Here is a 24,966-nt window from a genome sequence, read left to right as displayed (position 1 = left end):
CTGATTGTTAAGGTCAGTGACCCATGGCAAGCACAGTAAAAAAGAATTCACAAACAGTAAAAGAATAACGACCAGTTGTAAAGTTGTTCAGACTACTTCAGTATATATGACACATAAAAAGGTTATATTTTTTTCTATTATTCTTACATTTAATAATATGGCTGAAAATTCAAAACATGGAACATAGATTTAAAATGCCTTTTTAAACATACTCCGCAACACTATAAACTTGACATGAATTATTGATGAAATAGTGGCAATAGCATATCTATGGATATATAAATGCTTTCCACGGTAAGAAAGCCATTGTTATTTGTGCCAATATGGGCCAAGCCTAACTGAAAGAATTCATGTTGTGGTTTGGTCTCTGGTAGGTCCAACCCATCCCGGTCTGAAACTAGTCATTTTTATTTTTTTATTTGTTTTTCTTTTTAGTCCATTTCTTGCAGACCTTTAATCATATCATTTAAACTATTGCCTTTTTTTTCTGCTCACTTCTCAACACACTTTACATTCTACTCCACAACAAAAATCAAATTTAAAAAGCACAAAAAAACCCTGAAAAACTGAAAAAGTTGTATATTTGTTGTTCAAATCCTAAATGTGACTTCTGTGTCATTTCTCTGTCCTTATTGTGAGCTCTACGGGGCAGAGACTTATTGTGGCCAAATAGCCATGTGTACAGCTCTGTATATTACATAACTAAAATCATAATAAAGATATTAAGGTACAGAAATATGACTTGTGTAGCGCAAAAATACTTTCAGTGGTTAAAGGGGTTGTTCAGATTTAAGATAACTTTTCCTCGTGCTTCGTCGGTTGGGTGCTCTCATGTGACTAGTGATGGGCGAATTTATATGCCAGGTGAGAATTCTCCACAAATTTGCACGATTCGCTACCTGCGAATAAATTCACGAAACGGGTGTGAAAATTAGCTGGCGAAAATTCGCCAAAAAACGTATGCCGGCATCAAAAAATGTACGCCGAATTTTTCGCCGTTTTGAGAAATTCACAAATTTTTCGGCGAAACAACGCAAATTCGCCCATCACTACCTGTGACGTCACTTTGCCTTACGTGTTTCGTCTGCGACTTCCTCAGAGGCATAAAGAATGCCCAACCGACAAAGCACGAGGAAAAGATGTTGCAAAGCAGATTACATTTGCAAATCAAGCATGCTGTCAGGTTATATTACAAAAGGGGAGCTCGAAGGGAACATCCATATAAATATGTTTTACACTTTGGATACCATGTGAGTGTATTTTTAAAAATCTTTTTAATAAGGAATAAAAAATGTTTACACTATTGCGGCTACATATTACTCCACAGCCGGCACCAGAGAGGAAGTTGCAATTTTTTGGGTTAACAATTCTATGTGCAAGTTATAAAATAACACGTTTGTGAGTACCCATCTGCAAAAAATACAAGATTATACTAAAGGAAGTTAATCCCATTTCTTTTCTCTTCTCTAATGGTGGTGTTGTAACTCTAAGGGGTCTAATACATATGCGGTGTACTTAATAAACCTCATAGAGCACTATACGGGGTGTCATATACTTAACAATATTATCCTATATATTTCTTTGTTTTCTCCTGTGCTTTTGGCATGTTTTCTCCTGTGCCTTTTGGCACTTGCTTTGTTTTTAGATATTTCAGGTTGGACTTGAAGGGATACAAGTGTAAAGCCGGCCAAGGAGTGTGAACCTATTCAAAACCTTGGAACTTTTTTGGACATAATTTGGAACCTAGCAACCAGATTGCTGAAACTGCAGCTGGGGAGCTGCTGAATAAAAAAACTAAATAACTCAAAACTACAAATACGGTAATACAAAATTTAAACCAATTGCAAATTGTCTCAGAATATCACTCTCTACATCATACTAACAGTTCATACAAAGGTGAACAACCCCTTTAAAGGACAAGGAAAGTTAAACTAAAAAAGTAGCTAGAAATGTTGTACATTATGTTTTGGGCTTCTGTGCCAGCCCCAGACAACCAAAGCCCTTTAGCAGGGAAGATCTCTTAAGAATCTCCAAAGATGCCCCAGTATGCCCTTATCTTCTGCTGATTCACTGCACATGCTCTGTGCTGCTGTTACTTACTGATCTTAGGGACCAGCTCAAAATATACAGTACACATAGAATAGAAATGTCACAATATAAGGCTGATTAGTAATTAATACAGATAATTACTACATGGCAATATAGAAACCAGTGCAACTAGCATCAGAATTTAATAATCAGCCCTGTAGCATCATCTTAAATGACAGGCCAACCTCATTTTCTGAGACAACCCCTAATCTTAGCTTCTCAACAGCTGCTCAGAGCCCACTGACCATGTGAGTGTTGCAGACACTTTCCAAGATGGTGACCCCCTGTGACAAGTTTGAAGTCCTGGATCATTGCTGCTGTTGAGAAGCTGAAACTTAAGCCTGGTGCAATAAGTTCAGTATATAAAATATTGCATTTTTAGCCCTATTCATTTTTAGGGTTTAGTTCTCCTTTAAGCTATAGGACAATTATTTGAAAGCAGCATAAAATATCTAACACTCCATATGCTTGACACTATATGCTTTGACACTGTTTAATGAAATGTTCTTATTACCGAAAGCTTTAAAATTACAAAAACAAAAAAGCTGAGCAGTTTGTCAATCACAGTCATGTTTTGTGAAGCATTGTCTTCTCTGTTACATAATAGAGTGACAGGTGCCCCTTCATGAAAGAAGGTGATATATCAAAGAGAACTTCGAGACAGAATAAAACTTTTAAGCTCACTTATAAAATCAGGAGAAAAAAAAACTAAAGAGCTTTATTTCCCTAGCTAGAAGTGAGGGCATGTATTAAAGTATTTGGATACATTAAGGATTTAACAGTCTGAAATTGAAAAGCAGAAAATATTAGAAATAGTAAATCATGTTCTAAGACAGCAGATCCGAACAAAGACAACCTGCTTGATCTAAAAATGAATGCAGTAGTAAAATTCAAACTTGGTATGGATTGTTTGTAGGGCTACCGAAAAAATTATGTACCTTGATTTAACAGCAGGCCCGGACTGGCAATCTGTAGATTCTAGCAAATGCCAGTGGGGCTGCTGTGAGATGTTATAGACAGTCACTATATAGTAGGCTGGTAGGTGGCTGTTTGGGTCTCTGTGTACTTGAAATCCCAATCCAAACCTGCTCAACAGCATTTGAACCAGTTCATCCATTTATAAACCATACAGTGGGGGGTATATATAGTGAATAAAATACCCCCCACTGTAAAATATAAGGATATTATAAGTTACCGAGGAGTTTCATGATCATATAAAAACACGAGGCTGAAAGCCGAGTGTTTTTATACAGGTCGTGGAACTCCGAGCATTTTGTATTTTAATAAAAGCGGGGGTATTACTTTCATGCAAGGGCCACTCTTGCATGAAAGTATAGCAGTGACTAAATACACCCGACTCTTGAATATTTATAGAAAAACTACAGACAATACAGAGAAAAAGAAAAACCTACGCTTTTATCCAAAAAAGTTTTAAACTAAGTAAGGCAAAACATATATTGCTTGCATTTAAACAAATAATCTACTGTTAGCCTGTTATATGGAGTGATTGGATGTCTAACATAACAGCCAGAACACTACTTCCTGCTTTTCAGCTCTCTTGGTTTCCACTAACTGGTTACCAGGCAGTAACCAATCAGTGAATGGATGGGGGGCCATAACTGTTGCTTTTGAATCTCACCTGCATGCTAGTGATCAATTGCAAACTCACTGAACAGTTTTGTCCCATGCGCCCCCCTCCCGTATAGTCTCAGTTAGAGAACTGAAAAGCTGGAAATTGTGTTCTGTTTTGTTCTGTTAGACATCCAGTCCCTCCTTTTTGGCAAACTAACTATTTTAGAAGCATTGATTATTTTGAACAGTCTCTCTATTTACCCAGTTTTTATTTTTACACGGAACTGATCCTTTAAATTAACCTTTAGTATGATGTAGAGAGTGAGAGTTTTTATTTTTTTATTGTTTGTTGTTTTTGAGTTATTTAGATTTGTATTCAGAAGTTCTCCAGTTTGCAATTTCAGTCATCTGATTGCTAGGGTCCAAATTACTCCAGCAGCCATGCATTGATTTGAATAAGAGCCTGGGATATGAATAGGAGAGGACCTGAACAGAAAGATGAGTAGTTAAAAAGTAGCAATAACAATAAATGTGTAGCCTTACAGAGCATTTGTTTTTTAGAATGGGTCAGTGACCCCCATTTGAAAGCTGGAAAGTAGAAGAAGGCAAATAATTCAAAAACTATAAAAAATGAACGCCAATTGACAGGTTGCTTAGAATTGGCCATTTTATAACAACCCCTCAAACACTGCTTCAGAGAAAGGAGTCTGGAAATATGTTGTTTTTTTTCTTGTTTAAAAGTTATTATAATTAGCATTTCTAATGGAAACTATGTACATTCGTCTGCAGTAGCTAGAACAGATGCCTTCCCATACAATCTGCATTCCGCATGTGCAGCATCATAGTGAATAGTACCTTTGTGGCATCCCTAGGTGTCTGTGCTCTATTGCTTTCTTATGCTTCAGATCTGAGCTGCTAAGTTGCTAGTCTGTAATTCCATCCTAAGCAGGAAGTTCTACAGACAGCTGTTTACATTTGCAGCCCGGTCTCCTCCTCTTTTTCAGCCCCAGATCAGCCTGAAAACTGCATCCCCTGCACCCGTGAGCTATCAGCCCTGGTGAGTATCTGCCCCATGTGAGTAGAATGGGTTCCCCAGTGCATGTTCTGTAGCAAGATATCCTTAATATACAAGCACAGGATGGAAGGCTAACTGTCGTACCTGCATTTTTTGTTTGTATGGACCAAACATTTAGTAAAAGCTTCTGATTACCTGTGAACTTACTGCCTGCCAAGAGATAAATGGCATTTTATTTTGAATACTTTCTAGTTTAATAGCATTTTGTATTTTAATAAAAGCAGGGGTATTACTTTCATGCAAGGGCCACTCTTAGTAGTGACTAAATACACTCGACTCTTGAATATTTATTGAAAAACTGCAGAGAATACCTACGCTTTTATCCAAAAACTGAAGTTTTAAGCTAAGTAAGGCAAAACATATAGTGCTTACATTTTAAACAAAGAATCTACTGTTAGCCTGTTATAGATATACGGTAACCAGCATGCCATGACTGCCCTAGCTGCTGGGACGTGTAGTATCTGATAACGTGTTAGCTTTTAACAGAAGGGGAAAATTGTTGTTTTACTACAGTATGTCACTGTTTGAACTTTCCTCTAACTGGAATATCATTTGTGAAAGTTTCCATATGCCTAAGAAATAAACACGTGGTATGTAAAATACAGATAAAGGGCACTGGGTGATAAAACATAGTGATCACAAATGTTATGTATAGAAAAGGTACAGAACAAATTCCTCAACAGAGCAATCTAGTGTTCTTGTATCACCATTCAGAGACTACAACACATCACTTCACAGCTGGGAAACTCTCCTAAAAGCACCGTGTGTTACACTCTGAGTGCTGCAATGCAAGGCTACAGGGACACAGAGAGTTGGTTTATTTTCACAAGCTAATCAGGAAGCTCTCGCTTGCAGCCCTTCCCTTCCCTCCTGTATAAATGTGTCAGAACTTGTTTCAAGGAGGGATCTGAGTACTTTATAATGCTCTGTTTCACCCATAGAAATAAAGAGTTTGTTAATAACACTTCCTGTCGGTATACTGTTTTTTGCAGAATGTAGCAATACACCATATCTTTATTCCCTTTGCTTATGTACTTAAAAAAATGTAGACTAGAAATATACAACGAATTATCAAAAGTGTCCAGATTTCACTTCTAAAGTCACATGTCATCTGTTGAGACACAGTGCCAAAGCAACTTCAGCACTAGAACTATATGTAGGGAGTGCAGGGCTTTTATTGGGTTAGCGCCAACAATGACTGCACATAAGGCTAACTTCATCAATGAAGAGTTGTAAAGGTTCCTGCCATTGGACTATGGGGCAGTAGAAATGCATCCTCTGGGGAGCTGAATAGCATTCACTGCACCCTCTGATAGTCTGGATAGGTGTACTACCTGCTTTAAAATTTGCCAACTGTGAATTTGGTGGAGGAGAAATAATGGTCTGGGCCTGTTTATCATTATTTGGGTTATGGTCCCTGGTTCCAGTGCTACATTATATAGTGACATTCTTGAGAATTCCATGTCTTCTGCTTTGTAGCAGCTGTTTGAGGAAGGTCAGTAATTTTCCAGAAAACTATTTGACTGGCCCACATAGAACCCAGCAACCCAACCCAAAGAGAACACCTGGGGGCTGAATTGGAACACCAAAAGAGAACCAGGGCTGATTGCCCAAACTTACTTATTCTCTTATGGCCAATGGAAGAAAATCCCACCCAACAATGTTCTAACACAGAGGTGCCACAAGAGAAGAGGCTGTTATAGCAGCTGGGTCACCTTCATATTAATAACCTTTGTTTCAGAATGAGATGCTGCATATCAGGTATCTGGATTCTTTTGGTAATACAGGTATGGGACCTGTTATCCAGAATGCTTGGGACATGGGGTTTTCCGATTAAGCTAATTTGGATCTCCACACCTTAAAGGGGTTGTTCACCTTCAAACAACTAGTTGTTTTTTAGATAGATCAGCAGAAATAACGACTTTTTCCAATACTTTCTATTTTTTATGTGTCACCTTTTTTTCTAATATTGAAGTTTAAATTGTCATTTTGCACCTTCTAAAGCAGCTCTGGGAGGGGGCGTCGCCGACCCTGTAAACAGTTCTAAATTGATACATTTAGTTGATACATTTCTTATCTTTGTCCCTGCTGAGCAGAATCTCTGGGTTTCATTACAGGCAGCTGTTAGAATTGATACAATAGTTGCCAATACTCCAGATATGCTGTTGAGAAATATATCAACTAAATGATGCAAAATTGTATCAGTCTGCGCCTGAATTACTGAGCTGCCAGACTCAAACAACAGAGACAGGGACAGTAAACTTTAAACTTAGATTTTGAAAAAACAGTAAAAAATAAATAATGGAAAGTAATTGAAAAAAAATATTTATTTCTGGGGGAAAATCTGAAAACAACTGAACTGAAAAAAGGTTTGGAAGGTGAACATCCCTTTAAGTCTACTAAAAAAATTATTTAAACATTTAATAGGCTTATTTTGCCTCTATTAAGGATATGTTATATCTTAACTGGGATCAAATACAATATGCTGTTTTATTATTACAGAGAAAAAGAACATCATTTTTTAAAATGTGAATTATTTGATTACCAAGCAAGACATGCGTCTTTGTGCACTGTCCAGTACAATGCAGGATGACACCAAGTCCTATTATACAAATACAAGTGTAATACACTACTTTATGGTGGCATTAATTATTATGCTGTACATAGTCAAGATCTTCTATTTCCGCTCATGCCATTCTCGGGTTGGGGAAAAATGGATTATGACAATGTGATGAGCAAAAAGGGAATTTTCAGAAAATGTCTAATGCCGGTAATGATCTGCATTTTTTTGTCTCCAGTCATGTTTCATTGGAATTTAATTTAGTCTTAAGCCAAATGAATGTCTTTTATTTACTTCCAGATCCAGTATTAAACCGGATGTCAGCACAGAGACAAATCACTAATTGCAAGTGTAGCTATCAATAAATAATAATGGATTTTAAACACAACACAGTCTTTTCAAATTAGACTTCACAAATTAAAGTAATTATGATAAATTGTGCCCAATAAACAATGAACTCACAGTTGCTGCAATCACTTTTCCAGGGCAACAAAAGAAGTTGAAAAAGGCTTTGGAATATTGATCCAAGATGGAACAGGCTGAGGTTGCTGATGATTCTTGGCCATTGTTTTCATGGATTTTTTCCTCTCTCATTGTATTTGGTGGTGTGGTGCCATATATCCCACAATATCAAGAGATTAAAAGGACTTCCAACCCTGATGGATTTTCTACTTGGGTATGTTTGGTCTTGCTGGTGGCTAATATTCTCAGGATCTTTTTTTGGTAAGTGAAAAGAAATGTGATTAAAATACTGTATGGAAACACTAAAGAATTTTTTTTTGACGTTTGGGTCAAAATTGAAACTTCCTTATACAACTTTATTTTGTATTTATTTATTTTCAGACCCTAGACAATAATAGAAAAAGAGCAGCTTCAAAATGTACTGTAGATCAAGAATTCTTAACCTTATTTTTATAGGTTGACTCCCATGATGCATTTAATACAGTATTTTTACCTGCTATAGATAATATGGATTTGAAAAGCATTCAAAATGCATTGCATTCACAGTATCACAGTATGTAAGGTTTCTAGATCCACATGTCTGTCTCCACCATAGTGCCTAGAATATTATCTGTTGTTATAGAAGGTGCCCTCTAATGTCAGCAGTGCTACATTGCAATAAACATGAATTAACAAACATTTCCCAATGGGGCTGCTGTTAAAAACCGATCTCTCTCTGAAATTGTTTGCAATACTATTGTTTGAAAGTTCAAAATCATTGCAAACCTCTGGCATTTTTCTACATTATAAACAAGTTTTGCTAAAATTTTTGTTTTTAAATCATACGCATGTCTGGACTGGGATTCAAAATAGGCCCTGGCATTTCAAGTACACAGAGGCCCAAACAGTCCCCCAGGCCCCAGCAGCCCACTAAATAGTCTATGGCAACTTACCGCAGCCCCTCTGGCATTTGCTAGAACCCACAGATTGCCAGTCTGGACCTTCATGTTCAATTGGGACAAAAGCAGGTGAGCTGGGATACATACACAAAATTTGGAATTGAATGAACTGTGACAAATGGTATATAAAGAAAACAATATGCTTTATTAAAGGAAGCTTTTGCAAAACACATACCCCCATTTGTAATAAAAGGCACAAGGTTTGCCCAGAAGCAGTAACCCATAGCAACCAATAAAATGCCTGCTTTTAAACCGGATTAAAAGTAAATGCTACCTGTTGATTGATATGGGTTAGTGCTCCTAGGCAAACCTAGTGCCTTTTAGTACATAACCCCCCATAAGTGTATCCCCAGACAGGTTGTTTTGCATGAGCAAAGTGAGTTTGTGTTCTCCCTATAATTAATAGACTGTGCATTAATTCTTCATTCAGTTTGCCCAAGAACCCCCTATTTGGAAGAAGGTGCATACATTTTATGATGTAGCTCTTGTATATTTCAATAACCATCTTAAAAATCTTAGGGCACATTCACTTACCAAGAAGCAGTGAGCAAAGTGTAATTTCGAGTGCAATCTCCTTCTGCACAGTTTTCCCCCAAATTTCTGGTGTCATTAAGGGGATGCAAATAGGTGGTTCTCCTGATGCAATAATACTGGGCCTACCAAGATTGCACCCAGTTTGCCAAAATGGATGCAACTGTGCATGCTCTTCATTGCAAATTGGGCATAGCTGCACCAACTATTTTCATACTGCCTGGCATAATTTCCAGGGTTTGGCAAGCAACTGACATGTGTGCCTGGTTCTTTTGGTGCAACTGAACTGTGGGGATAGATTCAGGGTACAGAAGTAACCCTGGAGCTATCACCTGGTCTGGAGGTGGAGGTAGCTCTAGGGTTCCCCTTTGTCAATAGGCGGAGCAGCGCTTAATTAGGAACGAAAGGCAGGTACAGGCTCAGAGCACAACTATACGGAAGTGCAAGAATCACATTTTGACACAAGTACCTTTAAAGGAGAATTCAACCCTTTAGCAAAAAACCCGTACCCCCCACCCCACTTAGACCCCCCCCAGCCTAACTGCTGCCCCGGGGAAATGCCCCTAACTGTTTACTTACCCATCGGCGCAGATTCAGACATCGGAGTTCCATGCAGCCATCTCGTGGGTCTTTGGTAAGCGGAGACGGAGACCGGTAAGCGGAGACGGAGACCAGTGAAGCGGCGCATGCGCAGTTGGAGCAATTTGCTGGTTTGTGACAACTGTGCATGCGCCAAAATGGACGGATATTGCAGAATCGCCAGAAGAAGACACAAATACCCGGCTCTGATGCCTGAATCTGCATCGAGGGGTAAGTAAAAAGTTAGGGGCATTTCCCCGGGGGGGCATTTAGGCTGGGGGGAGGAGGAAGGGGGGTCTACGTGGGGTGGGGGGTACGGGTTTTTTGATAAAGGGCTGAATTCTTCTGTAATGGAGGTGGTTTAATGTCCAACTCACTGCAGGGAAAGTGCCAGTTGCCTATGTCCCTTGGAGACATAAATGAGCCCTCTTATAACTGTGAAGTTAGAAATGAGGTGCTAAAAACATAGATAAATGACCTTATGCTGAAAACAGACTTCAGAGGTCATTTCGTATGTACTTTGCGTGTTGACCTGACTCAAGGCTTTGTGACAATTTTTTTTTATGAATTCTTATTGATAAACCTTGTTACTGTTCGGCTCATATCCAAGCTGTGTTCCAGAACTTTTTTTGTTTTTATACTGAATGAAAAATACAGATTGAGAGTATTTGTAAATGAGGGCCATAGGTTTTTTCTAAAAAGACACTTTTATGTGGGTATAGTTTTTAGGATAAATCAGTAGAAAACTTCTCTATTATTCCAAAGAATTCTAATCCAACTAAATATGTTTAATTTTTATATGAATATAGTGTTTCATGTGCCACTTCTGCACAACTCTTGACCATTAACAGTAAAAAGTATTTCATCAGTTCCAGGGGAGTAATCAGTGCAGAAACATCTATATCTATATAGTTTTGATTTGTATAATGTAATATAATAGCAACCATTTTTTCCTCTGCATGATATTTGTTTAGTAAAGAATCACATAAATTAATGCACTGGTTGTTATATCTTGTTTCCATTTATATACACTGTAATTATTAAACTTGATGGCATGTGCAGTATATTCAGTAATTAATAACATTGCCAGTTATAACTTAGTATGGATTTGCTTGCAATGATTCTTCTTGTCACACAGCAACTAATTAAATACAATTCTTCTATATGACATCTTTCTTTGAGCTTTTAATTCATTCCCCCAAATGATGTATGCCCTCTACATGTGTTTAGAATTTATAGAAGGTGTGTTAATGAGTGGTCTGTGATCTCTGTACCCGTAGGAAATTTGAGGCATTAGGTTTTAGAATAGTAAATGCACCAGAAAAAATTCAACTTGCATGTATAGTGTATTCTTTATTCTGGAGAAGCAATTTCCGCAGTAATAAGGTCACATTGAAACTTTTACTAAGACATACTTCAATAACGTGCCAAAATATATCATTTTAGAAGTTTAGGAATTTATTCATCAGTATGCTAAAATACTGAATTTCCATGGTCTATAACAGCAGTGTGCATGTAATGTAGTTTTAGGGGGTTATTTACTAAAACTGGAATCAATGTAATATTTTCATTAAAACAAGGAACCTAACTCCCTTCCCCAAATTGAACTCATTTATCAATCATTTTTTTTGAAAAAAAAACCCAACAAAATCGAGTGTCAATTGTTATCACACGACTGGCGTTCCGAATAAACTAAATTTTATGGAATTGTCGCTGTGAAAGCTCAACATTATCGGACGAAAACCCTGACTTTATCAGATTAGCCAGCACAGATCACAATGTCAAGAAACAACTTCAGGAATATCTAGCGCTGACCTAGAAAGGTTTCAGATGGAGTATTTTCGGATTTTTAGCAGTTTTGGGGTATTATAAATCTCAAAAAATTTGAGGGTTTTTTTTACACAAAAACTTTCCTTTTAAAAACTCAACCAGATAAATTTGAGATTTAATAAATGGGCCCCTTAGTGTAGCTCTAATACCGAATAAAGGCAAGACATGGAATATTTTGTTTATGTAAGTGCTTCTTTTTTAGCAATTCTGTATAGCTAGGAGTGTCTATTTTGCATGGATGTACTCCCAGTTGTGCTGCCTTTCTGTCCCATGTTACAAATGTGTGTTAAACAGTCTTTGGTACCATATAAATAAAAGACTTCAAATCTCCACATTGGATACATTTTTGATTTCAGAACTCTTGCAACCATAGGCTTCTTACAAACACACTTTTACAATACATTTTGAGAAGTCACACTGTAATGTGATAGCTTGATATCTGAACCTAATGAGCTGCCTTCATTTTTCCATTAATATTTTTCATAGGTTTGGAAAGTTTTTTGAATTCCCTCTCCTATTGCAGAGCATCGTGATGATCCTCACCATGCTGACCATGCTACATTTGTGTTGCTCACTGCAGACTGTCAACAGAGTTTCCACTAAACAGCACTTCTTTACTGGTAAGAGAGACTATTTATAACAAACAGTAATAAAGCATTACCATAGTCTGCAGATGTCTATGCTAGGAAGATTGAACGAACATGGACTGGTATTAGTATGGGAACATAAATTGTAAATATTTTTTTAAAAACCAATCCCATAAGGAAAGAACAGAACAAAAAACATAAGACCATGGGGCAAATTTACTAAAGGTAGAAGTGACTAACGCGGGCAAAAATTTGCCAGCGTGACGATTCACTAACAGTTGCAAGCGTAACTTGGCTAGCGAAGGAGATAGATTCTAGCGGTACTTCGCTCCCTAACGCCTGGCGAATTTGAGCTCTGGCGGATGGACGTAACTACGCAAATTCACTAAGATGCGGATTTTACTGAACGTTACCTCTTGAGCTTGCCTTCGCCACCTCAGACCAGATGAAGTGCAATAGAGTACATAGGAGTTCCTCAAAAAATAGTTGAACATTTTTCTAAGTCCCAAAAAACGCTAGCGTCTTTTCCCCTTTTAGGGTGATAGGCTGAAAAATGGCGTAATTTTTTTCCCTGGGGAACTGGCTTCCCCCCTAGATTTCCTAACATATGGCACATAAACTATACACTGGGCTCAAGTGTAGGGCAATATAACAACTCTATTTTATTTTATTAAGATTTCCCGGTTTGTGTAGTGTAATGTATTTGCTGCAACATATACGTCCATTCAACTTTAACTTCCCGCTGTATGAAAATTAGGCAATGCTAACGCAACTTCACTTCGCATGCCGCAGTAACGCTAGCGCAACTTCACAAGTGTTCGGCGCCCTGGACAAAACTTCGGATTTTAGTGAATTAGCGTTGTCCTGGCGAAACTACGCCTGCGGAAGTGTTGCATTGTGAGTGAAGCCGCCGCTGGCGAATTTTTGGAGGTTAGAGAATTTGTGCCCATGATTTTATTAACGAACAAGCCATCTTTATATTAACATAAGAAGTCAGATATAATATTATCTAAGTCTTCAGTCCAGATTGGACCACCTACATGACAGAAATACAATGTGTGCAAATTGGTTCTCTAGCTGATAAATATATCCAGTTTAAATCTGTATCCAGGAGACTGAGAAGAAAAATCTTCCTTCTGGGTCTCCTCTCTATGAAAATTGACTGGCAAGTGTCTTATTTCTTATATATACCAATGTCATATTAATTCATGCGACACTCTCCAGCATTTTCATGGTACTAGAACACTGTGCCTATCTCAAAGCTTCTGATACCAGTGCTGGAGTCTGATATGTAGATATGTGTAAGGGGATGCACATATCTCCTGCTTCCATCCCTTGGCTTCATTTTTTTTAATTATTCATTTGGAAACCTGTGGCCAAAAGGCTTGTCTAACTAAAGAAAAAACAAATATGAGATTAGAATCACACCTTTTTAGCAGGGTAGGTATTCTGGTTTCATTGCAGACACAAACAGGCAATTCCCTTGGCTCAGTTATGCTGCTCCTACTGCAATTGTATCTGATTTGCAAAAATGAATGGTTTTCTGAGTCCGTCTGGCGTCATTTCCGGTGTTCACCATGCTAGTGACATGTTCGCCCAATTGTTTTAGTGCAGCCACACTACATGATTAACAAAGGGAGCTAAAGGAACCCTGGAGCTAATGCTTGGTCAGGAGATGGCAGTAGCTCCATGGTTCCCCTGCATCAATAGGTGAAGGAACTGAAGACAGGAAGGACTGCACGCCGACGAGCGCAACTATACAGAAGTGCAAAGAGTGCATTTTGACCCAGGTTCCTTTAATCAGAGTAGTTTCAAGCATAACTAACCGTGGTGAAAAGTGTAAGTTGCCCCCTTTAATGAGCGCTTTAGACTGCTTATATGTGTAACATTTGGAGGCTGAATTTGATGGAGGCTGATTTCATATACATTTCAGTTTTCTCTCATCTCACATCTATGAAACCATAGGATCACCTACAGTTCATCCCATCACCTTCTAAATTCATTATTATTCTCTGCCATCACATTTATCTAAGCGTGAGTAATAGAGCATATATGACTATTATTAACTGAATTTTATTGCATATCGATTTTTTGGGAGATTGTGTGTTTGCTTGTTTGGGGATGCCATGTACATCTCATCTATTCATTGGCTGCTCATAAAATTGGTTCGCTTGCAAGTGAAGGCAAATGTTAACAACCAGAAATTTATATACAACTAATGCAAATGGAAAATGTATTTCCAGAGATCCTGCCTTGTATGTATACTAGATTCCAGCATGTGCATTCCAAACATTACTCTTTTCAGGCACATTCCAAACATTACTCTTTTCAGGCACAGTGTTTCCAGGCCCATGTAATCACATATTTGTGAAGATAGGTCACACCAGCAAGTCTTAAGCAAACTTTTAGGTCAATATTTTTTGGCATACTGAGAAACAAGCATTCATGGTAATGTAACATTCCAGACACTGGCTCAGTGCTGTAACAATAGTGAAAGCAGACCACATGGTTGGGGGGTCTAGGGCAACAGTGGGGCCTGGACCGTGGTATCTGCTACTTCTATAGCTGTAAAGTACTCCCTCCTAGCCACACTTCTACCTATGAGCAGGGAGAGAGGACACAAGCAGCCAGAAGATGCCAACAGGGGTTGGTCTTTGGGGAGCCAGCCAGGTAGGGATCACTTGGCATCGGGCCCCTGTGAATATTTTTTGGCAGGCCCAGCGCACACTAGTTACACCACTGCACAGGCCTCAAAATATGTCCTGTACATAAACTGCATTTGCAGGAAATCTGCCTGGTCTTTGTCTCACGATTTGGATTTTCTTCTATTACTATATGTGTATCGGGTACAAAGGAAACATATTAGACTGCTTTGTCTCCTGTTTGAGGCTTGTATTGATTAGCAGTTATTAGCACATATTGATGTGCAGTATCAACCAATGTGGCTGGATTAGTAGCAACCCCAGAGGTTTATGTTACCTAAGGGCCCAGTTTTTTCCAAACTGGAATCAGAATTAAAAATGTAACCTGTCATCCAGCTCTCAGAGGATTAAACCTGTAGCTGTTCTGCTTGATTAGCCAACAAATCAATATAAGAAGAGCATACGTCTAGCAAAAACATCATGGAAGACTTTTATGATGAGACTATTTACTCTAATGTTGCTGAAATGAATCAATAAGCCTTCCTAAACCCACAGTACAAAGAAAGAATCTTTACAAACAAGGGTCAGTGGGGTCACTTTAAAGTGTTTCTTCCTTATTGATCCTTAAATAACAGTCCAACATTAGTGTGCTGCGGAGTCCACCGAATAACATCATTCATAGAAATGTGACAGAAAATAAACCTAGCTCATGATATGTTTTTCTTCACCAGGATTAACTTTTAAATTCATTATCCTATGCAGACCAGTGTTGCTCTAATATTTGTTGTGATCCATCCATAACCTGTCTCCAAAGGGTCCTTTAATGTAGATGTTCTTTTCTAAACCAGCCTGACTGTTTACCCTTGTAGGAGTTCTACATTTTGTCAGTTGTTCATTACAAAATTGGTGACTTTTGGTAGCAGAACTTTAGAGAGAGACCCATAGTTATGCATATAGAAAATACCCCATCTACAGACATGTGCAATACATTGTAGGAATATACTGGGATGGCTGTTAATGTGATTTACTTAGAATTTGCTAAAGCATTTGATACAGTGCCACACAAAAGTTTACTGGTTAAATTAAGGAATGTTGGCCTGGAACATAGTATTTGTACCTGGATAGAGAACTGGCCAAAAGATAGACTACAAAGAGTGGTGGTAAATGGAACATTTTCTAATTGGACCAGTGTTGTTAGTGGAGTACCGCAGGGCTCTGTATTAGGTCCCTTGCTTTTCAACTTGTTTATTAATGACCTGGAGGTGGGCATTGAAAGTACTGTTTCTATTTTTGATGATGATACTAAATTGTGCAGAACTATAGGTTCCATGCAGGATGCTGCCACTTTGCAGAGTGATTTGAATTGGAAAATTAGGTTCAGTTTTGGTAAATGCAATGTTACGCACAAAAATAATATAAATGCAAGTTATACACTAAATGGCAGTGTGTTGAGAGTTTTGTTAACTGAGAAGGATCTAGGGGTTAATCTATAGTTAGTATAGATATGGGAATATATAATTTATTTGAGGGTATGAGTGGGTGTATGTATGTATGGACACTGGGTTTCATGTGGAGGGTTTGAACTTGATGGATGTAACAGTGTAACATTGAGTAATACAAGACATACACATGGATTTTATAAAGGTGTTGTATCCTTAAACAATAAGCAAAAAAGGATTGAAGTCAAGATTAATAAAATGATAACTGTTGCCCGGGCAGTGATTCTCAAACACAGGAGGTATGCACTTAAATATATTTGCACAAAACCTTTTGGATTTTTCTTGGCTTTTACCTATTCATTTTTTAATAATGTGGACAGTGGCATTTTGTGCATAAACAGCATGATCTTTGTTTATCCCCTGTAATATATTGTTTTTTGGATGTAACCAGTCACCATTAATGCAAGGTTTGATTCTTTGCCAGGATTTAATGCTATAATTAGGAATGGACTTATTCTTGGCTCACTTCCATTCTTAGAATGTAATATTTTATTCTTCTTTTAAATGTACCAAAGCAATGTCAAGCTCTACCTTCATTGTTCGAAAGCTGAAATCCATCTAGGCTTTGTCTAGATTACTCTTTAAATCCATTTAACCAACTGTACTATAAATTGTCTCAGAGTGGAAGCTATTTAATCACGCACAAAGGACATTAAAAGCATGTGTTGCTGTCATACAGGAATGAATTAGTGCTTAAATTACTAAACTTTCAAGGGGTTGGATCCCTACTGAAGACTCTGATCGACACTTTAGACCTTTTCTGCAAGTCTAAAGAGTTCATTTACCTTACAGAACGCAATGTGCAAAGTGCAAAGAGGGCCACTATTGGCATTTTCTTTTCGATTTGCACACTGCATTCTGCTCTTTTTGTATTGCCACTTGCCTGACAATTACAGCAATGACTGCCTTAGTAAGTGCTGTTTTGGTGAGGGGGAGAAGGAACATAGGGTACCTCCTGCCCCTTATCCACCCCTTAACTAGTGTGTCGCACATAATAAAAAATTAAAGAACAGAAAAGGATGCAGGCCTGCAGGTTCGGACTGGGCCAGTGGGACACTAAGAAAATCGCCGGTGGGCTCCAGGCCATAACTGCTCCCCCACCTGAATAAATCGATGTGCTCCCTGAACGTAGCAAAGGGTGATTGCGGCTGGCGCGGGGGGGGGGCATGGCCTTGATGCGGCAGCTCCGGTGGGCCTGGACCGCAGTATGAGAACAGGGCCCTATTCTCCCTGATATTGCTCTCTGCATAGAGCACTGAATTTTTCATCCGACTCTCGTACAGATTGCCCTTCCCCGACGAGGCCTTAAATCTTACTGTTTATTCTTAGATATAAAGTCCATAAACACCTACTTAAAGGAGAACAAAATGCTTCAACAACCCAATCACCCCTCAACAGGCCTCCCTTCCCTACTGAACAGCAGCACCAGTGATTCATCATTCAGACGATATTGCTTTTCCTGACTAAAAAATGCAGAGTAGCGCAATAAAGAGCATCCGGTGGTGCAGTTTAGGAGGCCTGTGGTGGGTGCCTGGGAAGTCATAAAGGTTTTTTCTTTTTTAATAGCAAAAAAAAAAAATAGCAAGCAAAGTGTGCTAAATGAAGTTTGCACAAGGGTCTGCCTAATTTGATGAATTGCTCAGTTCAGAGGGCATGGACACAAGACAATTAACATATGCACTACACTATCAGGCACCTGCTATTACATTGGTTATCTGGGAAGAGACACTGCATTGTGGGTAAAAACCATGGTCATTTGTCTTCATTCCAGCACTTTCATTCATTAAAAAAAAGCTCCATTATCCTTGTAATATTTGGCATTCTACATGGAAATTCACTTCACATTCATCCTTTAAATAGTAATGGTAAAATATATCTGCTATATATAAATGCTAACATTCAAACTCTTTGCATATATAAACTTAGTTCTCTGTGTCTCTATTAACTAGCAAACAAGTATTATTTCCAAAATCTTGCTCCATCTGTGCAGTGAAATATGCTGGAATTACGTAATTGCAGGATGTGTGTTTTTCGCCTCACATGTTTACCCCTTACTAACAGACTCTTCTCACAAATCAGTTTTAATTGGAAAAAAGCTGTCATTTTACTTGTTTGACTTCTTTTAACTTAATCCCTTTTCTACCATTGTTGTTTGCACTGCTAAGAACCACTGGTCCTTTGGGTAGAGGAGATATTGAATGTATCAGACTTTTATCTGCCCGAACAGCAACCATCAAAACAGCATGCTCTTGTACTCTCTGCAGATGATTTATACCTCCAGTAGTAACTGAAGCAGCCGTCTTAAAAACCTTTTCTAAAAGAATCCTTTTCCAACTTGTAGAGATGGTAAACAATACCTGAATTATGCTGGGTCTCTTATAGCAGCAATGAAAACAGCACATTGTTTTAGGACAGTGGTGTTCAAACTTCAGCCCACAGCTATTGTGAAACTATACAAATAGAAATTACTGCTTGTTGAAGCCCAGCTGTTGCTGATCCTGGGGGCACAAGAGCACTAGGGGTGTACATGCTTCTATATGCGCACTAAATGGAATGTTCTTGTACCCCGTAATGCTCTTGCAGCTTTTGGTTGTCCCCTTGCCAGCCAATAATATCAGGGTGGGACTGAGAAGAGGTGCATATGTGATGAAAAGGGACAGGCTTATGGCTTTGGCTGCCTAAGCAAAGAGAGAAATAGTGAGATAGGGTAAAATAGGTAATGGTCAGGCTGGAGGGGGAGTTGGTGGTGCAATTAGGGTGTATCAGAGGAGGGCCAGAGGCAGAACAACTAGGCATTATAAATTTATCGACAAGTATGTTTCAATACTGGCCCCAGCTAGTATTTTACCAGCTAGGTCAGTGAAATACTGGCCAAGTCATCATCATCATTTCATCATCATTTATTTATATAGCGCTGTCAAGTCGCAACCCTATATCCCTATCTATATTTATATCCCTATAACCTTATCTTAAATCCTAAGATTTAATTTGTAATGTCTCGTTGTCAGACCACGGCACATAGCTTCTCTTACCCTGTGTAATGGCATACTTGTATTTGTATTGCTTGTGCATCACAATGATAGGTGCAATAGGTAAAGCATTATGTTAATAAGCCTTTATTTAGTACAAAGCTATTACACCAAATTTTAGAGAGAAAGTTGAATAATTACGTTTTGTCTCTGCTAAAGTGAAGTTTACAGTCTAGTGGAATAATGCAATAAAAATCACAACCTAGCCCTGTAGCCCAAAACAACAAGTAGAGGGGCATATTTATAAGAGTCGAATTTCAAATTGAAAAAACGTCGAAATTTGACTTCAAAAAGACCAACCGAAATTAAGTCTACGTTTTTTTTTGGGTTGAATAGGTCCGTTTTTGATCAAATAGGTCCGTATTCGGCCGAATTCAAATCATACAAAAAATAGCTTGAAATTTGAATTTTTTTCATTGGAAAATTCACCTCGACCTTTAATAAATCTGCCCCTAAGTGTTTCCTTTAGAACAGATGACCAGTAAGTACAAGCTGCTGATTGGTTGTAGTCTGCTTTCATTTAACTTATATTAACTAACCACCTATTTCCCTTACAAGGCAGTTAGGATAAATTAGGGTAAGTATTAGAAATGCAGATTTCTGACTGTGTTATGACAAGAACACAGAGAACATTATTACTGATGCTCCAGGTCCAAGTGCAAGATTGTAAAAGTTGCAGGGAACAGCACTGGTGGGTGCAAAAATCACAAGAGAGAGAGAGAGAGAGAGTACCAAATCAAATCCAGGACCAATGTGCTGTGAAACAGTAATGCTACCCATTATCCCCCATACAAATCTGACGGGGTAGTTCTTACTGTGCAGAATCTGGTACTCTGCTACATGCTAATGGTTAAAATATATTTACTGTATTTATAACAATATACTTACAGATTTTGAAGCTGGATACTTTTGGAAGTGGAGTCGATTTGAAGATTATCTCCAATTCTGTCTGTGCTTGACCATCACTTCTGCACTGGTGACCTTTATTTTTCTTGATGTCTCAGTGTTTGTGGAAGGAATGGGGCTACTGGCTCTACTCACTGAGGCTCTGCTGGGAATGCCCCAACTGCTGAGGAATCACAAGAACAGATCCACACGTGGAATGAGGTATAGTGTAAATGATGATATTTATAATACAGAGTTAATGATGGTTTTTTAGAATGGCACTGATACAATGTAATTGAAGGGTTTGCTACTGGTTAATTATGTATACAACCCAGACTACTGCATGTATTTCTGTACTGGTAATGGGTCAGCTGTATGGTAGTCCCTCTATCCAGCAACTTTTACTTCTTCTGAACTACTTTAATTTTGCTTGGTTGAGGAGGGCGGGCAGAGGAGCATGTGGGTGACTGGTAAGAAGAGACATAGTTAGCCACTGCTACTTTCATTCTTCATTTTCTATTTTCACTAGCACTGAAGGCAGAGTTGGACATGCTCATTGCTGTCTCTCTCTCACACACATCATAAGAGGCAGGTCAGTGAGGGTGGGCATTGAAAGAGTCCATGGACTTTATGCACTGCTTGGTTAAAAAAAAATCTTTTTTCAATTGCCTCTGCTTTTATTTATACTATTTTCAGAATAAAAATATATATAATGTATTCATAATTCAGTATTCTCAGACTAAATTCCATTTATAGGAATTATACATTAATGGAATCTGTAAAGAAAATACACTGGCCAGGCATTACTTGGTCAGAATGAATAATTATTTTCTGGCCAGAACAAACTATCCTGATCAATCAGTTTGGGTCCAACACACAGATAAATTTGTAGCTTATCCGGTACAAAGGTAACGTTATTACTGCAGCCCTAATTTCGCCATGATTATATACTTAATGCTTATCCTACAAATTTGCTCATAAGTTTGCTGCTCTAACAGCCTCAAACCTTCTTAGAAAACTTTATATATATGTAAAAAAAACCCTTTCATTCCCTAATCTGCAGAAGAAGGCTTATCTGTGGACCAGTAATTTGTATCACTAGCTACTTCTCCTCCTTAAACAGTGACTCAGCAGAACGAAGAGGATGAAAGGAAAATGGTTTAACTTTCTTGTTTAGTGCAAGTAGTAACAAAAACAATTGATATTTCTCAAATAAATCAATAGGCAGAAAGTATAGTCGGCGTAAGCTCTGTTCATTAGGTTTATGGTAAAAAGGTGGATAAACTACCCCTAACCTAAAAATAAAACTGCTTTAGTCGCTCCGCATTATTTTGATGGTATCCTGCTAAATTGTGAAAAAAAAATCGAATACCCAGTTATTATAGGCAAGTACTCCTGTTGCATACTAGACACAATCAATAAGGGCAATAAAACTATTCCAAGTGATGCTGACTGGCAGCACTGATCTGTTGTGTCAAAGCAAAACATTTCAATGAGAAAACAAACTGAACTAATGTCATTTTTTACTCTCCTGCTCAAGGCACATCTGAAGTGGCACATTTATAAGCAAAATAAAGGCATAGACAAGCCTCATAAATGTCATTTTTTAGAACATAAATATGAATAAAGGATAAATTTAGCAGGCAAAATCACATACAAGCTCCTAATAGATGTGTGACACCTAGGTAAGCCATTAGTTAAATTCCCGTTGATTTGGCACGATGGTTGGCAGTACTAGTGCGAGATGATTTTAATGAAGCTTTGTGACAGCTTGAAAAATTGTGATTTCCTTCTGTGTCTGGCACTGGATCCTGACTTTCAGTGCAGTCGCTCTGGATCTATAGAACAAAGGGAATCGGTGCATCAGAGGATTTTTAAATATAGGGTTTCCTGGAATTCATGATAATGAAGGAGTATAGTAAATATTAGATTAAAAAAAATTAGTCTTGGCTGAACTGTCGAAGCATTTAGCAATACAGAAGAAAGACTTAAGGGGTCATTTACTGTTATGATGGCCCTTTTTTTCACTTTGCATACTGCTTTCCTTGATTAAAAGGGACCTGCCGACCAGACATAAAAAGCTGTGTAATAAAAAGTTAAGCATGCAACCCAAATTCTTTTTTTTAATTAAAACATGCATGCCTGTTAGAAACGTATTTACAAATCTCAACTGCCAATTATATATTGTCTTCTACATCTCTATACCTAAGGGACACCAATCACTTTTTTAACTTTCCATGACGCACTTCCTAGATGTCCCTGCTCTCCTCATATTCCCCCTCCCTCCTCACTGATAGAGTTCAATCATTTACTGTATATAGTGCAAATAAAGTTAATTTCCCTAATATACCTCTAGACTACAGTTTTACAGAATACCCCCATTTGATAAACTGATCAAGGGATACAGGAAATTGTCATTTTGGAATGCCCAACATCAGGAAAGCCCTAATAGTTGATTAACTACAAGTTACTTTATCTGTACAGGTATGGGATTCATTATTTGGAAACCTGTTATCCAAGTTCCGAATTATGAAAGAGCCATCTCCCATAAACTCAATTTTATCCAAATAATCCAGATTTTTTAAAATGATTTCCTTTTTCTCTGTAATAATAAAACAGTACTTTGTGCTTTATCCAAACTAAGAAACAATTACTCCTTATTGGAAGCAAAACCAGCATATTGAATTTATATAAAGTTTACATGATTTTCTAGGTATGAAGATCAAAATTACATAGAGATCAGTTATCTGAAAAACCCAGGTCCTGAGCATTCTGTACATCATATCAGATTAAAGAAGGTGGCTTCAACCATTTACCCAGGACCCTTAGACACAAGATGCATTAATAGTATATTATAACTTCTGGTTTGTTCTTATGCTATATCACAAATTTACACATTCATTTGGTTCGCAAGGTTGGGCAGCAATTTTAGTTGCATGGATACACGTGGTAATTGTGTCTGTACAAAGTTATGAGCACTTGGAACAGAAAAAAAGACAGATCACATTTTCTCTACTGCTAATGGGGTGGTATTGTGTCTGTGTTCTTACAGTAAGCCGTACACTCTCATGAACAGGTCATAGCTATGTCTAAGCCTTAAAAATACACTGTAATTGAAGTGAGCTATCAAAATCAGAACCATTGTTTTTCTAGTGAACCGTAGTGTGATTGATTGTGCTACAGACAACCCACAATCAAAGGGCAAACAAAAATCCTATGCAGGTACCTGAAATAGGGCCTGTTGATTGTTAAAGGAATAGTTCAGTGTGAAAGTGAAAACTGGGTAAATAGATAGGCTGTGCAAAATAAAAAATGTTTCTAATATAGTTAGTTAGCCAAAAATGTAATGTATAAAGACTGGAGTGAACAGATGTCTATTAAAACAGCCAGAATCCAACTTCCTGCTTTTCAGCTCTATAACTCTGAGTTAGTCAGTGACTTGAAGGGGGGCCACATGGTACATTTCTGTTCAGTGAGTTTGTAATTGATCCTCAGCATTCAGCTCAGATTCAAAAGCAACAGGTATGACCCATGTGGCTCCCCTCAAGTCTCTGATTGGTTACTGCCTGGTAGCCAGGGTAACCAGTCAGTGTAAACCAAGAGAGCTGAAAAGCAGGAAGTAGAGTCTGACTGACATGTTATATATCAAGTCACTCCAGCCTTTTTACATTACATTTTTGGCTAACTAACTATATTAGAAACATTTTTTATTTTGCACAGCCTATCTATTTACCCACTTTTTATTTTTACACTGAACAATTCCTTTAACAACATCTTTAGTGCCTAATGAATCAAGCAGAGCAAATGGGCCTTCTGGCTTATTTCTGTTACATTACTTTACAGAAGTAACTAAATTGGAAGCTATTTACTGTATAGGGGCATGTTTGTGTAGAAATGTGAAAAAATTCTGCTGTTAAAGAGGAGCAATTTTTAGTGAACTTGCAGCTCAGGAAGTGGGTCAAAATGCCTCCTACAACCCTAAAACCACTTCTCGATACTCTTTCAGCTTATTGGTTCTTGTCAATCACTTTGAAAGGAGATTCACATGACAATTTCTCTGTTTTGGCATCACATATTAAGGCTACTATGTAACACCTTAAACTTCAAACATATTGGCAGGCAATCCTAATAGACCGCCATGTAGTTGAAATTTGCTTAAAAAAATGGGGAGCATGCTTAAAGGGATAACATCTCCAAGCAATGAATAACCTTATGGATTAGATTAAAAATAGGCCAAGCCTATGATATAGTTCCTGGAAACCAGGGGAGCAACTTCTTTTTGAATGAAGCGTTTTGTTAATAAAGCTAAAAGAGAAAAATAGGTATGGGGTCTGTTATCTGGAAACCAGAAAGCTCTGAATTATAGAATGGCTTTCCCATAGACTCCATTTTATCCAAATAATCAGAATTTTTAAAAACGATTTCCTTTTCCCCTGTAATAATAAAACAGTACCTTGTACAACTAAGATATAATTAATACTTATTGGAGGCAAAACCAGTCTATTGTGTTTATTTAATATTTACATGATTTTTTAGTAGACTTAGGGTCTGGCCACACGGGCAGATTCAGGGAGATTAGTCGCCAGGCGACAAATCTCCTCTTCTTCACGGAGACTAATATGCCTTCCCCTGCCTTCCGCCGACTAAAATGTAAATCGCATGGAGGCAGACAACACTTTTTTTTCCGAA

At 38.0% G+C, this 24,966-nt stretch overlaps 1 protein-coding gene across 2 annotated transcripts in view; it reads left to right on the top strand.

The window, feature by feature from the left end:
* Positions 1-24,966, top strand: part of slc66a2.2.L (solute carrier family 66 member 2, gene 2 L homeolog) — a 57,035-nt gene that overhangs the window by 15,740 nt on the left and 16,329 nt on the right. The window contains exons 2-5 of one of the 2 annotated variants that reach the window (XM_041590193.1): positions 4,665-4,717; positions 7,781-8,018; positions 12,122-12,255; positions 20,283-20,499. In XM_041590193.1, the coding sequence (XP_041446127.1) occupies positions 7,825-8,018; positions 12,122-12,255; positions 20,283-20,499 (545 nt within the window). In that variant the 5' untranslated portion in view covers positions 4,665-4,717; positions 7,781-7,824. Of the gene's footprint in view, positions 1-4,604; positions 4,718-7,780; positions 8,019-12,121; positions 12,256-20,282; positions 20,500-24,966 lie in introns of those variants that run through there. The other variant, XM_018257962.2, reaches the window with a different exon arrangement.

This window comes from Xenopus laevis, chromosome 4L (genome assembly GCF_017654675.1).
Source record: "Xenopus laevis strain J_2021 chromosome 4L, Xenopus_laevis_v10.1, whole genome shotgun sequence".
NCBI lineage: Eukaryota > Metazoa > Chordata > Amphibia > Anura > Pipidae > Xenopus > Xenopus laevis.
This window is presented reverse-complemented; position numbering and strand designations above follow the sequence as displayed.